The sequence below is a fragment of the Chlorocebus sabaeus genome, chromosome X (assembly GCF_047675955.1).
Source record: "Chlorocebus sabaeus isolate Y175 chromosome X, mChlSab1.0.hap1, whole genome shotgun sequence".
Classification (NCBI taxonomy): domain Eukaryota; kingdom Metazoa; phylum Chordata; class Mammalia; order Primates; family Cercopithecidae; genus Chlorocebus; species Chlorocebus sabaeus.
In genome coordinates, this window is record NC_132933.1 from 19,092,417 (window position 1) to 19,110,634 (window position 18,218).

Consider the following 18,218-nt stretch of genomic DNA (forward strand, 5'->3'; position numbering starts at 1 on the left):
TTTTTTTTCTCATACTTTTGTGTGAAGCCTGCTCTTTGTGTTGCTGTGACCCCAGTCTTTGAATTCCCCCTCTCCCCACATTCCCTCAGTTCTTCAGCTCCTTTCTATCTTCATTTGAGTCCCTAACCAGCCTGGGTTTCGTGGGTACCCATTTCACCTATATGCTTGCCACTGCCCTGGAATTCCTAGATTTGTTGACATTTTAGCATACCAACTGTAACTTCCAATCTTTATACAAATAGAACTGGTTCTTTTGCCTTGAGGCAGTGGCCTTGCCATTCTGATATACTTTATTACTCATAGTAATATTTGCTATAGTGAGTGTCCAAAACGAGGCCGAGTTTTATCTAGATGACCTTGGTGAACTCAAGCCTGTTTTGGAGGAGGCTGGGTTCACAAAATTTACTCAGGCTTTGTTCTTCATCAGAAGATGTAAGTGATGCCTCAATAATACTGCCAGATTTTGTTTGTCTGTAGAGTAAAATTTTGATGAGCAATTGTGAAAACTGTTCAGATGACATATAAAAATGTGTTTAAGTTCGTCAGATTTGGGAATTTTATTTATCAACAAATGGATTATGTTTTTATTTCCATTACATAGATTTGGCCATGGGTCAACGTCAATGAGAACTTTTGATTGACTATACTTATTTTGCTTAAGTCACAAGTACATCAAACAAACCTTGTTATAGAACTATGGACAGACACAATAACGTGAATGAGTCTGAAAATGATGATGTTGAGTTAAAGAAGCCAGGAAAAAGATAGTACCATACTGTGTACTTCCATTTATATAAGATTCTTGAAAATGCAAACTAATCTATAGACACTGAAAATAGATTGGTGGTTGCCTGGGATTTGGAGGCAAAGGGGAAAGAAAGAATTGAAAGGGCACAAGGAAGATTTTGGGGGTGATGGAAAGGTTTATCTGGATTACATTTGTGTGACTGTATCAAAGATGTATGTATATGTCAAAATTCATTAAATCATATATATGCAGTTCCTTATGTGTCAGTTACAGCTTAATAAAATGGTAAAAATCATTAACGAGAAAAAATATTTGTTTTAAGTCATTTAAACTAACTAACAAACAAAAAATCCTTGCTATAATCAGCTACTGTCTATATCAGGGACGCCATCTGAATACATTCATTCATTTATTCATTCATTCATTCAACATTTTTTAACATCTACCGTGTATACCTGGCAGTCTGCTGGTAACACAGTGTTAAATAAAACAAACAAGACCCCGAGTTTAGGAAGCTTACATTCTGGTGGAGGAGTCAGATCATCATATCAACAAGTGATAATAGTGAAGTGTGACAAGTGTCCTGACAGAGCAAGAAAGGGCAGCTTTGAAAATGTTTAGTAGGGTTATCTAAGCTGATTCTTTGGTAGTAGATGCCTGAAGCTGTGTTGAAAAGAATTCTGAGGCTTAGCAGGAAAGAGCTATAAATGATCTGATGTCTCCCATGCTTGAGGAGAGGTGATCATGGTAAGTGCCACACATTTGCCAACATAGAGTTATACTATTAAAGTTGGCCTTATCATACATTTCCCAATAGTATGCCTATTTCAGGTGGTTCTGAAAATGTTTGAGAATGATGAAGATCTCTTGTTATAGACTGTTTTTTGTTTTTTTTTTTTTTTTTTCTTTCAGACCAGTATTTTGAGTGCAAAGCGTTTTTTTGTTGGGGAAATATGAATCTTCCACATTGTAGTGTAGATAGAGGACAAGTGCTCTTTTGTTCTCAAACATTCTATTTTTTCAAATGTATTTTACCCACTTATGTGACTGAGTCTGAGCCTTTGCTTAGGGTACTGCAGCTGGATTATGTAGTGGAACCAGGTCCAGAAAAAGAATTGCTAAAGAATGCAAGTAAACAGGATGTCAGATGTTATCCTTAGCCTATTTCCCTAAACATAGCTTTTTGGCTGCAAAGTAAAATGCCATTCTTCTAGCTTCTGCTTATACACAGTGATGGCTGACAGCAGGCACAATCTTCGTTTGCTTGGCACATTGTCACCATGCAACTCAACGTGTTTTGCAAGGAATCATCGTGACACACCATCTCTGGGAGATAGTATGAGGACATCCGGTTATTTCTTGGAAGAATTTTCTGCCTACCTTCTTTGAGCCCTCTTGTGCCAGCGTATCTCCCCATGAGGCTCAGATCTGTCTGACCTAAGAGCCAGTTGGCATCGTCCTCCTAACAGAAGCCAGATTTTCACTGGGGCTAGACTATTTATTGACAGTGTTTTCCCAGACTGGCCCATGAGTGTCTCATTTCCAAGGTCCCCTGAAGTGCTGGCTCACCTCTGTTTCCCAAAGCACTTGCTTGCTTGTCTCTCCTGCCTCCCCAGCATCCTTCTCACTTTCTTCCCTTATAACTTCTTGCACTCTGTGTGTGTGTGTGTGTGTGTATGCGTGTGTGCATGTGTTTTTCTTCTTCTTTTTTTATCCTAATGAATTTGTTTTACAGGTTTTGAAAAGGAAAAACCAGTGTTATCCAGGATTGTTACATTAATTCTTATCTGTTTCCACGTCTTGGACCGTGATCTCTGTGGTTTTAAAATCCTGTATTTTGAGTGGGTTCCGCTGTTGTTTGAGAAAAGTTGCTTTAAACCTTTGCTCTGCAAGCACCCGAAGAGAACTCATAAAAAGGAAGACAACAGCAGATGCAATCGCGGATGTGGCTTAGTCCTTGCAGCTGCCCCAGAGTGCTGTTTGGAGTGTACTGTCCTCAGTAATGAATCCAGAAGAACAAATCGTGACATGGCTTATATCTTTGGGAGTTTTAGATTCCCCTAAAAAGACCATCTGTGATCCGGAGGAGTTTTTAAAGTCCTCGCTGAAAAATGGGGTAGTTCTGTGCAAACTGATCAACAGACTCATGCCTGGCTCTGTGGAAAAGGTAAGGGAAATTCGTAGTCTCTTTGGGATTGCTTATCACCAGAGAGTAGCAATCATATAACTCTTGAGATTTTTCTATTTCCCAGGCCGTGGGAATCTCCTACTTTAATATTTTTCTAAGAGTTAGACATTCTTTCTTACTGTTTTTGTAGTTTGAAAATGTAAGAAAATGAAATGTTGTTCTTTAGTAATTGGCCCCCAAATTGTAGTATAGGGAAAACCTGTGACACTACTGGCAATAGGGGACAAGGAGAACACTCATATCACAAGCTTGCTCTATCATGGAGATGCATGTTACATCTCCTTGTGTACCGAGGACATGTTTTGAACTTGGGGTACTTATGAGTCTGTGGAAAAATAGAATGATTTATAACAGATCTTGGTGGTGTTTTTTGGCAGTTTGACTAAAATCAGTGTAGATTTCGTTTTACAAAAATCCATTGAAGGAGAGACTATATAGCAACTAAGAGAAATAATTCAAAATGTCACATAAAGTTTGTAAAAGCAATAGAAACCAGATATATGTTTCGAATGCAATGTGCGTTCAAAGTGAAACTAACTTTACTCTCTTTAAAACAATTCAAGATTTTTAATAGCTGGAAACCCATGATCACAAGAATAGATAATTTCTTAAGTAGGCACTTTAAATAGCTTAAAGGTACAATTTTACATTTACTTTCTTAAGGTCATCATGGACTGGGAGTATATAACTTTTGCCTGCATGGACCAGTTTGTATTTTTATTGAGCAAATAAATTTACTTATAGTTTCTTAAACTTGAGAAAGAGTGATTACATAGTGATAAAATGTAAAGAAATGGGATCAATTGTAGAGAACAGCCAAGGGGAAATATAATTTTATTAAATTATCAGGGGGAAGCGAGGACAGAGAGAGGTACCAGGGATTGCTTCCTTTCTTGAAAGCAAGAACTAAGCTCAAAAAACTGTCTTGGTCTCCCTAATTTGCCATCAGCACACTGGAATAGAAGGCATGAGAGAAAGCTTGTAAGTAGACATGACTTGCCACTAAAGGTTTGGTGACATTTGAAACAAAGATCGACCGTTTAGATTTTTGCATCACTTCCTTCAGTGGTTATTTCTCTTCCTGGATTGACAGCAGTGTTGCCCCACACCTTAAGAAGCCTGCTTTCTCTAGTTATCAGCAAATGATGAATATACTTTGCTTGGCATGGGATGACAATCTCCAAGTGACATTTCACTGTGTTCCTCTAGTTTTGTCTAGATCCCCAAACTGAAGCTGACTGCATCAACAACATCAATGACTTTCTGAAAGGATGTGCAACCCTCCAAGTGGAAGTAAGCCTACCCCGGGTGCCTTCCCTGTTGTTATTGTTTTTTTGCTCTGCTAATCAAGACTGGTAGTAAAAGTACTTGGTTTATTTTCACTGTCATTGGCCACTGAGTTAAACAGAGGTAGCAGACTGGTGGTCCCCAGTAATGAATTGCTAGTCTATCTTTTCCAGAAACCAGTTCCAAGCAAAACAAAACAAAATCAAAACTCAAACAATGATGTCTTTTATATACAGCATCCAAGCCCTGTAAACAGGCTTCCAGTGACAGAGCTTGTGTGGGTGTGTTCCCCTACTAAGGGGGAACCAAAAGCAGGCCACTGACTGTTGGAGAGGGTCACTGTAATCCTCCCAAGTTGAGAAAAGAGGAAAGGCCATTGTTACTCCTTCCCATTAACACTTTAGAACAGAGGCCTTGAAAAGCTGAGAGAACTTGGCTCTGAGGTAGAAATTGTGTAGTAAATTTTGTTGCATTATTTTATATTATATGGATCCCTACAGTGTGTATAGGAAGTGTTGCTGAAAGGGAGTTGATACTTCCACATGTGCATCAAGTTGCTTAACTTCTCTGTGCTTCATTATTTTTATCTGTAAAATGGACATGCTAATAGCCAACTCATGGGATTGCTTTAAGAATCAAATAAGGCTGGGCATGGTGGCTCATGCCTTTAATCCTAGGCCAAGGCAGAAGGATTGCTATAGCCCAGGAGTTTGAGACCAGCCTGGACAGTATGGTGAAATGGTGACTCTACAAAAAATACAAAAATTAGCCAGGCATGGTGGCGTGTGCCTGTAGTCCCAGCTACTTCGGAGGCTGAGGTGGGAGGATTGCTTGAACCTGAGAGGCGGAGGTTGCAGTGAGCTGTGATCGCACCACTGCACTCCAGTCTGAGTGACAGAAAGAGACCCTGTCTCAAAAAAAAAAAAAAAAAAAAAAAAAATCAAATAATATACTGCGTAATAATTTAGGGCCAAGAGCTCCAACCTCATAAGATCTATGAGATAATTTATGTACAGTCCTTAACATAGGGCCTTGGGACAGAAGAAGTACTCTATATTAATAGATTAACTTTAGTCATATTATCTGTGGACAAATAGTTGTGGTTTAAGCATAGAATCTAGTGCTAAACTTCTTGGGTTCAAATCTCAGTTCTCTCTTACTAGCAGCTTTGTGACCTTGGGCATGTTACTTAACTATGACTCTAGGCCTCAGTCTCCCGACCTACAAAATGGGAATAATAGTGGCATCTAACTCTTAGGATTCGTGTGACCTTTTGTAAAAATATTATTTCAATAGTTTGGGGGGAACAGGTAGGTGCTATTTGGTTACATGGATAAGTTACTTAGTGGTGATTTCTGAGATTTTGGTGCATCCATCACTTCAGCAGTGTACACTGTACCCAATGTAGAGTCTTTCATCCCTCACCCCACTCCCACCCTTCCCCCTGAGTCCCCAGAGTCCATTATATCATTCTTATGCTTTTGCATCCTCATAGCTTAGCTCCCCTTATAAGTGATAACATATGTTGTTTGGTTTTCCATTCCTGAGTTACTTCCCTTAGAATAATGGTCTCCACCTCCATCCAGGTTGTTACGAATGCCATTATTTTGTTCCTTCTTATGGCTGAGTAGTATTCCATGGTGGGTGTGTGTGTGTGTGTGTGTATGTGTGTGTATGTATATATATATTACCTTTTCTTTATCCACTTGTTGGCTGATGGGCATTTAGGCTGGGTCCATAACTTTGCAATTGCAAATTGTGCTGCTATAAATATGTGTGTGCAAGTGTCTTTTTCATATAATGACTTCTTTTCCTCTGTGTAGATGCTCAGTAGTAGGATTGCTGGATCAAATGGTAGTTCTACTTTTACTTCTTTAAGAAATCTTCATACTTAAGGTTTTCCATAGTGGTTGTACTAGTTTACATTTCCACCTGCAGTGTAGAATTGTTTCCTTTTCACCACATTCATGCCAACATCTAATATTTTTTAGTTTTTTAATTGTGGCCATTTCTGCAGGAGTGAGGTGATATCTCATTGTGGTTTTGATTTGCATTTCTGATGCTTAGTGATGTTGAGCATTTTTTCATATGTTTCTTGGCCATTTGTATATGTTCTTTGAGAATTGTCTATTCATGTCCTTAGCCCACTTTTTGATGGTATTATTATTATTATTATCATATTTTGAGACTGAGTCTCACTCTGTTGCCCAAGCTGGAGTGCAGTGGTGTGATCTTGGCTCACTGCAACCTCCACCTCCCCGGTTCCAGCGATTCTCCTGCCTCAGCCTCCTGAGTAGCTGGGATCACAAGCGCCTGCCACCACACCCGGCTAATTTTTGTGTTGTTAGTAGAGACAGGGTTTCACCATGTTGGCCAGGCTGGTCTCAAACTCCTGACCTCAGGTGATCCGCCCATCTCGGTCTCCCAAAGTGCTGGGATTACAGGCATGAGCCACCATACCCAGCCTATTTGTTTATTTTTAGTATTTATTTATTTATTTAGTTTTGCTGATTTGTTTGAGTTCCTTGTTGATTTTGGATATTAGACCTTTGTCAGATGCATAGTTTGTGAATATTTTCTCCCACATTGTGAGTTTTCTGTTTGCTTTGCTGATTATTTCTTTTGCTGTGCAGAAACTTTTTAGTTTAATTAGGTCCCATCTATTTATCTTTGTTTTCGTTGCCTTTGTTTTTGAGTTCTTGGTCATGAACTCTTTGCCTAAGCCAATATCTAGAAGAGTTTTTCCAATGTTATCTTCTAGAATTTTTATGGTTTCAGGTCTTAGATTTAAGTCCTTTATCCATCTTGAGTTGATTTTTGTAGAGAGGTGAGAGATAAGAGATGAGGTGAGAGATGAGGATCCAGGTTCATTCTCCTACATGTGGCTTGCCAATTATCCCAGCACCATTTGTTGATTAGGGTGTCGTCTCCCCGCTTTATGTTTTTGTTTGCTTTGTCAAAGACCAGTTGGCTGTAAGTATTGGGCTTTATTTCTGGGTTCTCTATTCTGTCTCATTGGTTTATGTGCCTATTTTTATACCACTACCATGCTGTTTTGGTAACTACAGGCTTGTAGTATAGTTTGAAGTCGGGTCATGTGATGCTTCTAGATTTGTTCTTTTTGCTTAATCTTGCTTTGGCTATGTGTGTTCTTTTTGGGTTTCATATGAATTTTAGTATTGTTTTTTCTAGTTCTGTCAAGAATGATTATGGTATTTTGATGGGAATTGCATTGAATTTGTAGATTGTTTTTAGCAGTATGGTCTTTTTCACAATACTGATTCTACCCATCCATGAGCATGGGATGTGTTTCCATTTGTTTGTGTCATCTATGATTTCTTTCAGCAGTGTTTTGTAGTTTTCCTTGTAGAGATTTTTTCACCTCCTGGGTTAGGTATATGCCTAAGTATATTCTTTTTTTTTGCAGCTGTTGTAAAAGTGGTTGAGTTCTTGATTTGATTCTCAGCTTGGTTGCTGTTGGAGTATAGTAGTGTTACTGACATATTGATTTTGTATCCTGAAACTTTACTGAATTCATTTTTCAGATCTAGGAGCTTTTTGGATGTGTCTTTAAGGTTTTCTAGGTATACGATCATATCATCAGCAAGCAGTGAGAGTTTGACTTCCTCTTTACCGATTTGGATGCCCCTTATTTCTTTCTTTTGTCTGATTGCTCTGGCTAGGACTTCCAGGACTATGTTGAACAGAAATGGTGAAAGGGGGCATCCTTATCTAGTTCCAGTTCTCAGGAAGAATGCTCTCATATTTTCCCTGTTCAATATAATGTTGGCTGTGGGTTTGTCATAGATGGCTTTTATTACCTTAAGGTATGTCCCTTCTATGCTGATTTTGTGGAGGGTTTTAATCATAAAGGGATGCTGGATTTTGTCAAATGCTTTTTCTGCATCTATTGAGATGATCATGTGATTTTTGTTTTTAATTCTGTTTATGTGGTGTATCACATTTATTTACTTGCATGTGTTAAACCAAGCCTGCATCCCTGGTATGAAACCCATTTGATCATTGTGTATTATCTTTTTGATATGCTATTGGATTCAGTTAGCTAGTATTTTGTTGAGAATTTTTACATATGTGTTCATCAGGTGTACTGGTCTGTAGTTTTCTTTTTTGTTATGTCCTCTTCTGGTTTTGGTCTGAGGGTAATACTGGCTTCATAGAATGACTTAGGGAGGATTCTCTCTTTCTCTGTCTTTTGGAATAGTTTTAGTAGGATTGGTACCAATTTTTCTTTGAATGTCCAATAGAATCATGTGAAGTTTCAATGAATTCAAATATATGAAAAGGCCCCAGAAGAGTGCGTGGAATGTAGTAAGTATTCTCAGCGTGGTAGATATTATTATTAGCAATACTGGTAGCTTTGCCCCAGATAAACTTTGCTTCCTTCACCATTTTTCCTAAAGTTAGCCCTAGGACCAGGTTATATCTGACTCAGAATATTTTATTCCATTTTCCCCTATTGCCCAATTTGCACCCTCTCTCTCAATCTCTGTTTCTTTCTCTCTCGCTGTTTACATCTGGGTCTGAGTCTGTGACTTTTGAGGTTGGTGTGATGGGCGACCACTTTATATCCCTTATAGAATAATGTCTACTATGGAATTTTCTCTTTTTCTATTATGGTCCAGACTCTTCAGGAAATTTAAAATTTTTCTTTAATAAATACTGTGATATTTTCCTTTTTTTTTTTTTTTTTTTTTTTTTTTTTGGGAGACAGAGTTTTGCTCTGTCACCCAGTCTGGAGTGCAGTGGTTTCATCTCCGCTTACTGCAACCTCTGCCTCCTGGGCTCAAGCGATTCTCGTGCCTCAGCCTCTCAAGTAGCTGGGATTACAGGCATATACCTGGCTAATTTTTGTAGAGACAAAATTTCAGTAGAGACAGAGTTTCACCACGTTAGCTAGGCTGATCTCAAGCTCCTGACCTCAAGTGATCTGCCTGCCTCGGCCTCCCAAAATGCTGGGATTACAGGCATGAGCCACCGCACCTGGCCAATACCATGGTATATTTTTTTTTTTTTCAAATAAAAACATGGTGAAGTTGCCAATGATTTCTGCATTCTAAAGCTGCCAGAAGGTTTGCTGGGCTTCTTTTTTTTTTTTTTTCTGAGACGGAGTCTTGCTCTGTAGCCCAGGCTGGAGTGCAGTGGCCGGATCTCAGCTCACTGCAAGCTCCGCCTCCTGGGATCACGCCATTCTCCGGCCTCAGCCTCCCAAGTAGCTGGGACTACAGGCGCCCGCCACCTCGCCCGGCTAGTTTTTTTTGTATTTCTTAGTAGAGACGGGGTTTCACCGTGTTAGCCAGGATGGTCTCGATCTCCTGACCTCGTGATCCACCCGTCTCGGCCTCCCAAAGTGCTGGGATTACAGGCTTGAGCCACCGGGCCCGGCCGGTTTGCTGGGCTTCTTTGCAGTTTTTTTTTTTTTTGAGACGGAGTCTCCCTCTGTCGCCCAGGCTGGAGTGCAGTGACCGGATCTCAGCTCACTGCAAGCTCCGCCTCCCGGATTTATGCCATTCTCCTGCCTCAGCCTCCCGAGTAGCTGGGACTACAGGCGCCCGCCACCTCGCCCGGCTAGTTTTTTGTATATTTTCAGTACAGACGGGGTTTCACCGGGTTAGCCAGGATGGTCTCGATCTCCTGACTTCGTGATCCGCCCGTCTCGGCCTCCCAAAGTGCTGGGATTACAGGCTTGAGCCACCGCGCCCGGCCCTTCTTTGCAGTTCTAAGAATACTGGATGATACAGAAATAACTTCCAGGTTAGGCATTGTTCAGGATTTTTCTGATAACTAACGCTTACTCCTTTAAGCACCAATGCTTAAAATATTCTTCCACTTTGAATAGAAATATTTTTTTAAAGTTATGTTTATTACTTTTATTTTTTTATGGAACACTTCACAAATTTTTGTGTTATTCTTGTGCAGGGGCCATACAAATATTCTCTATCTCATTCCAATTTTAGTATATGGGCTGCTGAAGTGAGCACAAGATAGAAATATTTCTAAAATGTATGTCTTAATTTTCTCTCTTCTTAAATAAGAGACACTGGAAACATTTTTATCTCTTTTTGATAATTCTTGCTGACCTGAACATTATATGAATATTGTAATGAGGCAATATCTGGCATCGTGGTTAAGCACATGCCTTCTCTAGTTTGACAGACCTAGATTAGAATCTTGGCTTGGTCAATTACTGGCTGCATAACTCTGGGAAAGTTACTTGACCTCTCTATGCTCCTTTTTCCTTATCTGTATAATGGAGACATTAATAATATCTGCTGTATATGATTGTTTTAAGGATCAAATGAGATAATACATCCAAGGCACTTAATACAGCACTGCACATAAGGCATGCACAATAGCTGTTTTCTGTGGTGTTATTACTAGGTAATGTTCTTTGCATTGCTGTGTGCAAAATTATTCTTGTAAGGGATATATAGGAGCCATATCAAGGCACTCCTAGAACCCAGAAAGAAGACTAATAATCAGTACATAAGGAATGAGACCGAAAGCTGAGCTGGGGAGCATAAAGCAGCCAAGAAGACTCATCATCTTGTCTCAAGCTTCCAGGTAGCTGGAAGACAGACCTAAACATAAATATTTGCAAATGTCACTGGATAGAGTCTCTTTCAGGCCCAAAGTGCCTGGCACAGTGCCTGGCATAGGACATACCTAATAGATTTTTGTTGACTCTATAAAACTGTAGATGTACAAAAAGCAAGAAGAGCAGGACTTGATTGTTGCTTAGAACACACTATTATTTATCTAAAGAAAGAATACTAGCTTGAAATTGTCAGCTTGAAAATGCAGAAAAATGGAGCCGCAGATGCAGCACCATGCCGACAAATTGAGTATTGGGCTCTGAGGCATGGTGACCACATTAAAAAAGCTGTTGCCTTCTGGTCCTCTGGGTGGCCAGTTGGCTTCTCCAAGTGACCTCCATCTGTGTGTTCTCATATGGCTACAATGTCTTAGGGTCTTTAGAGGATCACACATTTAGTAACTGATCAGGAAAGTCTGCTGAGACATCTGGGAACAAAGTGCTCTCTGAAGCACCCCACCATCTTCTTGACAGTGTCCTTTGTAACACAATTTTTTTGTTGTTGTTGTCTGTTTGTTTGAGAAGGCGTCTCGCTCTGTTGCCCAGGCTGGAGTGCAGTGGCACAATCTCGGCTCACGGCAACTTTGGCCTCTTAGGTTCAACTGATTCTCATGCCTCAGCCTCCCAAGTAGCTGGAATTATAGGCGCCTGTGACTATGCCTGACTAATTTTTGTATTTTTAAGTAGAGATAGGGTTTTGCCATGTTGGCCAAGCTCTCCTGGCCTCAAATGATCCACCTGCCTCAGCCTCCCAAAAGGCTGGGATTACAGGCATTAGCCACTATGCCTGCCCCATAAAAGTGTATTAATTAGACATTTTTGTTTTTTATTTTCAATTTTTGTGGGTACATAGCAGGTGTATATATGTGTGGGGTACATGAAGTGTTGTGATACAGGCATGCAATGTGTAATAATTCCATCATGGAGAATGGGGTATCCATACTCTCAAGCATTTGTCCTTTGTGTTACAAACAATTCAATTACACTCTCTAAGTTATTTTAATATGTACAATTATTGTTGACTATAGTCACCCTGTTGTGCTATCAAATAGTAGGCCTTATTCATTCATTCTTTTTTTTTTTTTTTTTTCATTTTTTTGTACCCATTAACCATCCCTACCTCCTTCCCCACTACACTTCTCAGTCTCTGGCAACCTGTCTTCTACTCTCTATGTCCATTAGTTCAATTGTTTTGATTTTTAGATCCCACAAATAAGTGAGGACATGTGATGTTTGTCTTTCTGTACCTGGCTTATTTCACTTAACATAATGACCTTCAGTTCCATCTATGTTGTTGCAAATGACTGATTCTCATTCTTCTTTATGGCTGAATAGTACTCCATTGTGTATACATACCACATTTTCTTTATCCATTCATTTGTTGGTGGACACTTAGGTTTCTTCCAAATTTAATTTGCGAACAGTGCTGTAACAAACACAGGATCACCGTTATCTCTTCCATATACTGATTTCCTTTATTTTGAGTAACATACCCAGCAGTGGGATTGCTGGATCATATGGTAGTTCAATTTTCAGTTTTTTGAGGCACCTCCAAACTGTCCATAATGGTTGTACTAATTTACGTTCCCACCAGCAGTGTATGAGGGTTCCCTTTTCTCCACATCCTCTCCAGCATTTGTTATTGCCTGTCCAAAAATTTTTAATTTTGATGAAGTCAAATTCATCTCTTTTGTTACTTGGGCTTTTGTTGTCATATCTAAGAAACTCTTTTGTAATTAAATGTCTTGAATTTTTTTCCTGTTTTCTTCTAAGAATAATATAGTTTTACATTAAGGTCTTTGATCTATTTTGAGTTAATTTTTGTATATGGTAGGAGATAGGGGTCCAAATTCATTCTTTTGCATATGCACATCCAGTTGTTTCAGTACCATTTGTTGAAAATACAACATTAACCAATTCCTCCATTGAATTGATTAATGTAGCTATGTAGTAAGTTTTAAAAGCAGAAGGTATGAGTCCTTCAACTTTGTTCTTCATTTTCAAAATCACTTTGGCCATTCTGGATCCCTTGCATGTCCATGTGAATTTTAGGATCAGCTTGTCAATTTCTGCAAAAAAGACCAGCTGAGATTTTGATAGTGATTGTGTTCAATCTATAGATTGCTTTGGGGAGTGTTGCCATCTTAATAATATTAAATGTTTGGATCCATGAACATGGGATGTATTTCCACTTATTTGTCTTTAATTTAATTCAGCAATATTTTGTACTTTTCAGTGTACATGTCTTATACCTTCTTGGTTCAATTTATTCCAAAGGATTTTATTATTTTTGGTGTTATCAAAAAATAGGATTGTTTTCTTGATTTGGTATTTAAATTGTTCACTGCAAATGTATAGAAATATAATTTTTTTTTGAGACAAGATCTTACTCTGTTGCCCAGGCTGGAGTGCAGTGGTGTGGTTATAGCTCACTGCAGTCTCAAACTCCTGGGCTCAGGTGATTGTCCTACTTCAGCCACCTGAGTAGCTGTGACCACAGGTGTGGAGCACCAGGCTTGGCTAATTTTTGTATTTTTTATAGATACAGAATTTCACCATGTAGCCCAGGCTGGTCTCGAGCTCCTGCGCTCAAGTGATCTACCTGTCTCAGCCTCCCAAAGTGCTGGGATTACAGGCATGAGCCACGGTGCCTGCCCAATTGATTTTTTCATGTTCATCTTGTATTCTTCACTTTGATAGAACTTATTCATTAGTTTTAATAGTTTTTTAGTGGATTCCCATATGGTTTTCTTATACAAGAGTATGCCATTGGTGAATAGGGATAGTTTTACTTCATCCTTTCCAATCTGGATGCCTTTTATTACATTTTCTTCCCTAATTTTTCTGGCTGGAACCTCCGGTACAATGTTTAATAGAAGTGATGAGAGCAGACAGTCTTTCACCATTGATATGATGTTAGATGTGGGTTTTTGGTAAATGCCCTTTATCAGATTGAGGAGGTTTCTTTATATTCTGAGTTTGTTATAAGTGTTTTGTTTTGTTTTGTTTTTATCATGAAAAGGGTTTGATTTTGTCAAATGCTTTTTCTACGTCTGTTAAAATGACCGCTGGTTTTTGTTTGTTATTATATTTGTGTGCTGTATTACATCAATTGATTTTCATATATTAAATCAATCTTGCATTCCTGGGATAAAACCCAGTAGATTATGTTATATATGCACATAGAAATTCGTGCACATCTGTGATTATTCTTGAAGGATCTTTCTTCATAGAAATTGGATTGCTGTGTGAAATTATGATAGATAATGTCAAATTGCCCTACAAAAATGTTATACCAAGTTACACTCTCACCAACAGTGTACACAGTGTCTTCTTCCTGTCCCTGGCAACACTGGATATTATTTGTCTTTAATGTTTGCTAAACTGATGGATGAAAATGGCACTTCATTTATTGCTGTAATTTGTATTTCATGATTACTAATGAGTTTGGACATCCTCTTATCCCTTTATAGTCTATTTGCATTTCCTTTTTGTGAACCAAATATATCTTTCTTATTTTCTTACAGAATGGAGAAGGCAGGGAAAATGCTCAGATCCCAAGTGAAAAGTTTCCAGAATATATGGAAGAATCCTCCTGTCTAGGTAGAGGGTTACTGATGTCTCTCAACAACAAAAGTTCTAGCAATGGCAGTTTTATTTTTGTGTTGCCCCTGAAGTTGGTGAGAGTTGGGGGCACCTACAATTCTTCTGATCAGTCAAGAATGGCCTGGGTAGTACCTCTTTGATTGCATTGTCCTGGCTACAACTACATGATCGACTGGTCTCTGAAAGCTCTAAACCTATGGTTTTCCTCTTAGCCAATCCTTTCCACTGCCATATCCCCAGAAAGTAATCTGCCTTTGTCCTCTGCCACCATTACTACCAGCCCATTGCCAGGGACACCCTACCATCTCCAATTCTGCTCCTGAGCCAAGTTTATTATTTATTTATTTATTTTTGAGATGGAGTCTCGCTCTGTCACCCAGCTGGAGTGCAGTGGCGTGATCTAGGCTCACTGCAGTCTCCACCTCCTGGCTTCAAGGGATTCTTGTGCCTCAGCCTCTCAAGTAGCTGGGATTACAGGTGCCCGCCATCATGCCCGGCTAATTTTTGCATTTTTAGTAGAGACAGGGTTTTGCCATGTTGGCCAGGCTGGTCTCGAATTCCTGACCTCAAGTGATCCATCTGCATCTGCCTCCCAAAGTCCTGGGATTACAGGCATGAGCCACTGCACCCAGCCCCAAGTTTATTTTTTAAAAAGATATTTCATTCTGGAGGGATTTCATTGAATGTATATGAGGTTCAATTAGTACTTATTTCACTTTCTTTCTTCCTCCTTCCCTCTCTTCCTCCTTCCCTCACTTCCTCCTCTCTTACTCCCTCTCTTACTCTCTCTCGCTCTCTTTCCCTTTCTCCCCCTCTCTCTTTCTTTCCAATACCAGCTGGTAGCAGTATGTTTTTTTCTCTGCCCCCACCCCCTCATTCCCTCCTGTCTCCCTGAGTCACTCCATCTGCCTTGTCACCGGAACAGCATGGGTGCCCTCCCCAAAGTGAGGTTTGTGGGATGGACGTTTTGCCATTTCCCAGGGTCTGCTCTGCAGGGAAGGAGTTCTGAAAGTAAGGCAGCTCTACTAATGATCATGAGTCAAGGCTAAATATCTAGCAGCGCAGTGCCTCCTGGGAGGAGTTAGGCACAAGGCCCAGCAACTACCAGTAGTTGTAATGGGTATCAGCAGATCTTCTTTCAAGCCCTGACCCTGCCACTTGTGTGAAGTCAGGATCTCCTTTTCCAGGCCTCAGTTGAGTCATCTGTAAAATGAGGAGACTAGAGTAAGGGTTGGGTAATGTCTGGTGGTTGTAATGTCTGTTTTTAACTGGCCCATTTCCATCAGTTTCTGCTAGGCAAAGCTTTGCATATTTAGCTGCTCAGTTGGAACTAGTAGGAAGACCAAAGAGGATTTTGGCAAGTTCTTTTCTTCTGTTGTGCAAATCTGACATGCTTAATGGAATTTCCAAGAGTTACATTAAACGTCACCCATGAGTCTGGCCATCCTAATGTTTTACAGAGTGCATTGTATTTCTGTAAAAATTAGACTTTGAGTAAGATTTTAAATATTTCCCATCTATCATGAACGTTTTCGTTCTCTCTCATAAGAGACTATTTGATTTGGGGCCTGTTATCGGAAAGGCCGGGAAGGGCATCGAGGATAGTTGGAGGCAGGGTGGTATGTGAAGGGCCTCTGGAGAGCCAGCGCTTCTCGGGTGTCTCGGCGGCTCACCCTAGAGTTTGGGGGTTCTGAGTTGCATGTGGGGGTGAGGGAGGAAGCAGGCCACCAGAAAGGGCTAGTCCATGAGTCCGGGAATCCCGCCTGAAGCTCTGGCAGTGACCCGCAGCATGCCAGGCACCGGCAGCCCTCCCGGTAGGGGCTGAAGCAGGCGGCAGCAGCATGCGCAGTGTGGCCGCCGCCAGTACACCGCGGCTTTTGCTGCTGCCACAGCTACCAGGGCTGCTGCTGCTGCTGCTGCTGCTGCTGCTGCTCTGCCTGCGCCGCTGTCACTTCCAGTTCCTACTTCTGCGATCCAGGTCCGGGTCACTGCTTACCCGCTGCTGGCCCAGTGCCTCCAGGCCGCTTTCCCTCCTCTGCTCGGCTCTGGCTCGGGCTGCGGGCAGGAGGGGACCGGCATGGGCAGCTGAGCGTGGTCTGGAGAAGCCTCGCGGGCTGGCTCCCCCGGCAGTCGCTACCCTCCTGTCGCCGCCCTGCGCACCCTCGCCCGGCTCGCAGCCAGCGCACCCAGCGGGGCGCGCCCCCGGCGCTCCCAGTTCGGCCCCGCGATCCTCCGCCCGCCAAGCGGTACGGCTATGGCCACAAGAACTTGAGGACAAGACTCTGACTTCCCTTTAGATTAAAAAATAATCTCTGGGCTGGAGAGGTTGCGGGAGCGGCACAGAGTTTGGAGACTGGCGCCCCCTCCTCGCCCGCGTCCAGGCGCAAAGTTGCAGCAGCCCCTCCCCGCTGGGGCGAGCCTAGCCCAGCTCTCCAGTTTCGCCCTGGTGGCGGCCGCGCTCAGGGCAGGGTCCCAGCTCCGGCTGGGTTGATCGGTTCCCGCAGCCTTGGCACAGGCTTGCCCGCCCGCTCGCCGGCCCCGTGACTCGGGAGGGCGAGCGGCTTCCAGGAGGCGGCGGCGGCACGGCTGGAGTGAGGGAGCAGCCGGAGGACAGGCGGGCAGCGGCCGAGCCAGGTGACCTGCCTGGGGGCAAAAGGGTCAGGGGAAGGGGAGCGCGCGAGGGCCCGGGGGTGGGTGCCGAAGGACCCTCTTTGGAGAGGAACCGCCCTTCTTCCCCACTGCCATGGCTCGCAGCCCCAGCTGCGGGGTCCGTTCTCTGCCAGGGCCTCACAGTTCGCTAAGATCCAGGGTGCCGGGAAGGGGGAGATGGGGGCCGAGGGCGCAGAGCGAGGACGCGCCAAACTTAGGGGCGAGTTGTCCAGCTCTGGCCGCAAGGTTTGCATCCCACTGGATTCTTTCCTTCCCCCAGAAGCAGAGCAGGAGTTAACAGTACCATTTTTAATACTAATTTGATGCCCTCCCAACCCCGAGCATCCATACATTTGGGGATGTTTTCTGCGTTGAGTACAGAGATCTGTCGCAGAAATGGTTTGTGGATGGAAAAGACCTGTATTCTACAAGCTGTTCCAAAGTGCCTGTAGTTAATTTCAAGTTTTCATTTTCTAGTCATTTAGGAACCCAACAGGTATATGAGCTATTTCGTTTCTTAGCTCTACGGCGGAGAGCCCTCAAGTTTATCTCTGCCTCTTCAAAGGTCTTATATTTTCATTTTTGATTTGTTATTGTTTTTGGATATAGGGATAACTCACATGATATTTTTCCCTTTTCTTAATGTGTAGTGGGAGTAAAAATACAGTAAATGAATATATTTTCCTCTGCAATTATGTGTATTTTGGTTGATAAAAGCTTCGCATAAACAAAAAAAAACCTTACAAAATAGGATACATTTCAGTTGATGTTCTGTAAAGTATTAATAATTTTAAAGGCAAGATTCAAAGGTTCAAACTGTTTTGTTTTAAACTTATATTTGCCTGGAAAACTCACAGTGTCCTTGGACTTCCTATCTTAATTTTGACATTGACCATGGTAAGAGGATCTCTGATGACATCATTTGCTCCAGGCACAGTCTGGAATTCTGTGACTGAGAGCACCTCTCTCCAAAACATAAGGCCTGGTCCTGCCCTTGTGCTTCAGCTGAGGCATTTCCAAGGATTTCTCTTCGGCAAAGTATTATGCTACATGCCAGGCAATGCTGCAGTCCCTTCTTACATAATAAGCCAGCTTCAGGCCGGTGTACACTTTGGGTGTGCTTAGAG

The 18,218-nt window shown here is 41.7% G+C and overlaps 1 protein-coding gene and 1 non-coding gene across 3 annotated transcripts in view; one reads left to right on the forward strand and one right to left on the reverse strand.

Annotated features, from left to right (window-relative positions):
• Positions 1-18,218, forward strand: part of LOC103232641 (rho guanine nucleotide exchange factor 6) — a 64,584-nt gene that overhangs the window by 12,369 nt on the left and 33,997 nt on the right. Inside the window, exons 2-3 of one of the 2 annotated variants that reach the window (XM_073013394.1) lie at positions 2,484-2,915; positions 4,146-4,229. In XM_073013394.1, the coding sequence (XP_072869495.1) occupies positions 2,751-2,915; positions 4,146-4,229 (249 nt within the window). In that variant the 5' untranslated portion in view covers positions 2,484-2,750. Of the gene's footprint in view, positions 1-2,163; positions 2,916-4,145; positions 4,230-18,218 lie in introns of those variants that run through there. The other variant, XM_073013393.1, reaches the window with a different exon arrangement.
• LOC119621063 (U6 spliceosomal RNA) lies at positions 10,116-10,222 on the reverse strand. Its single transcript, XR_005237589.1, has one exon. It is a non-coding gene; the product is annotated as a U6 spliceosomal RNA (small nuclear RNA).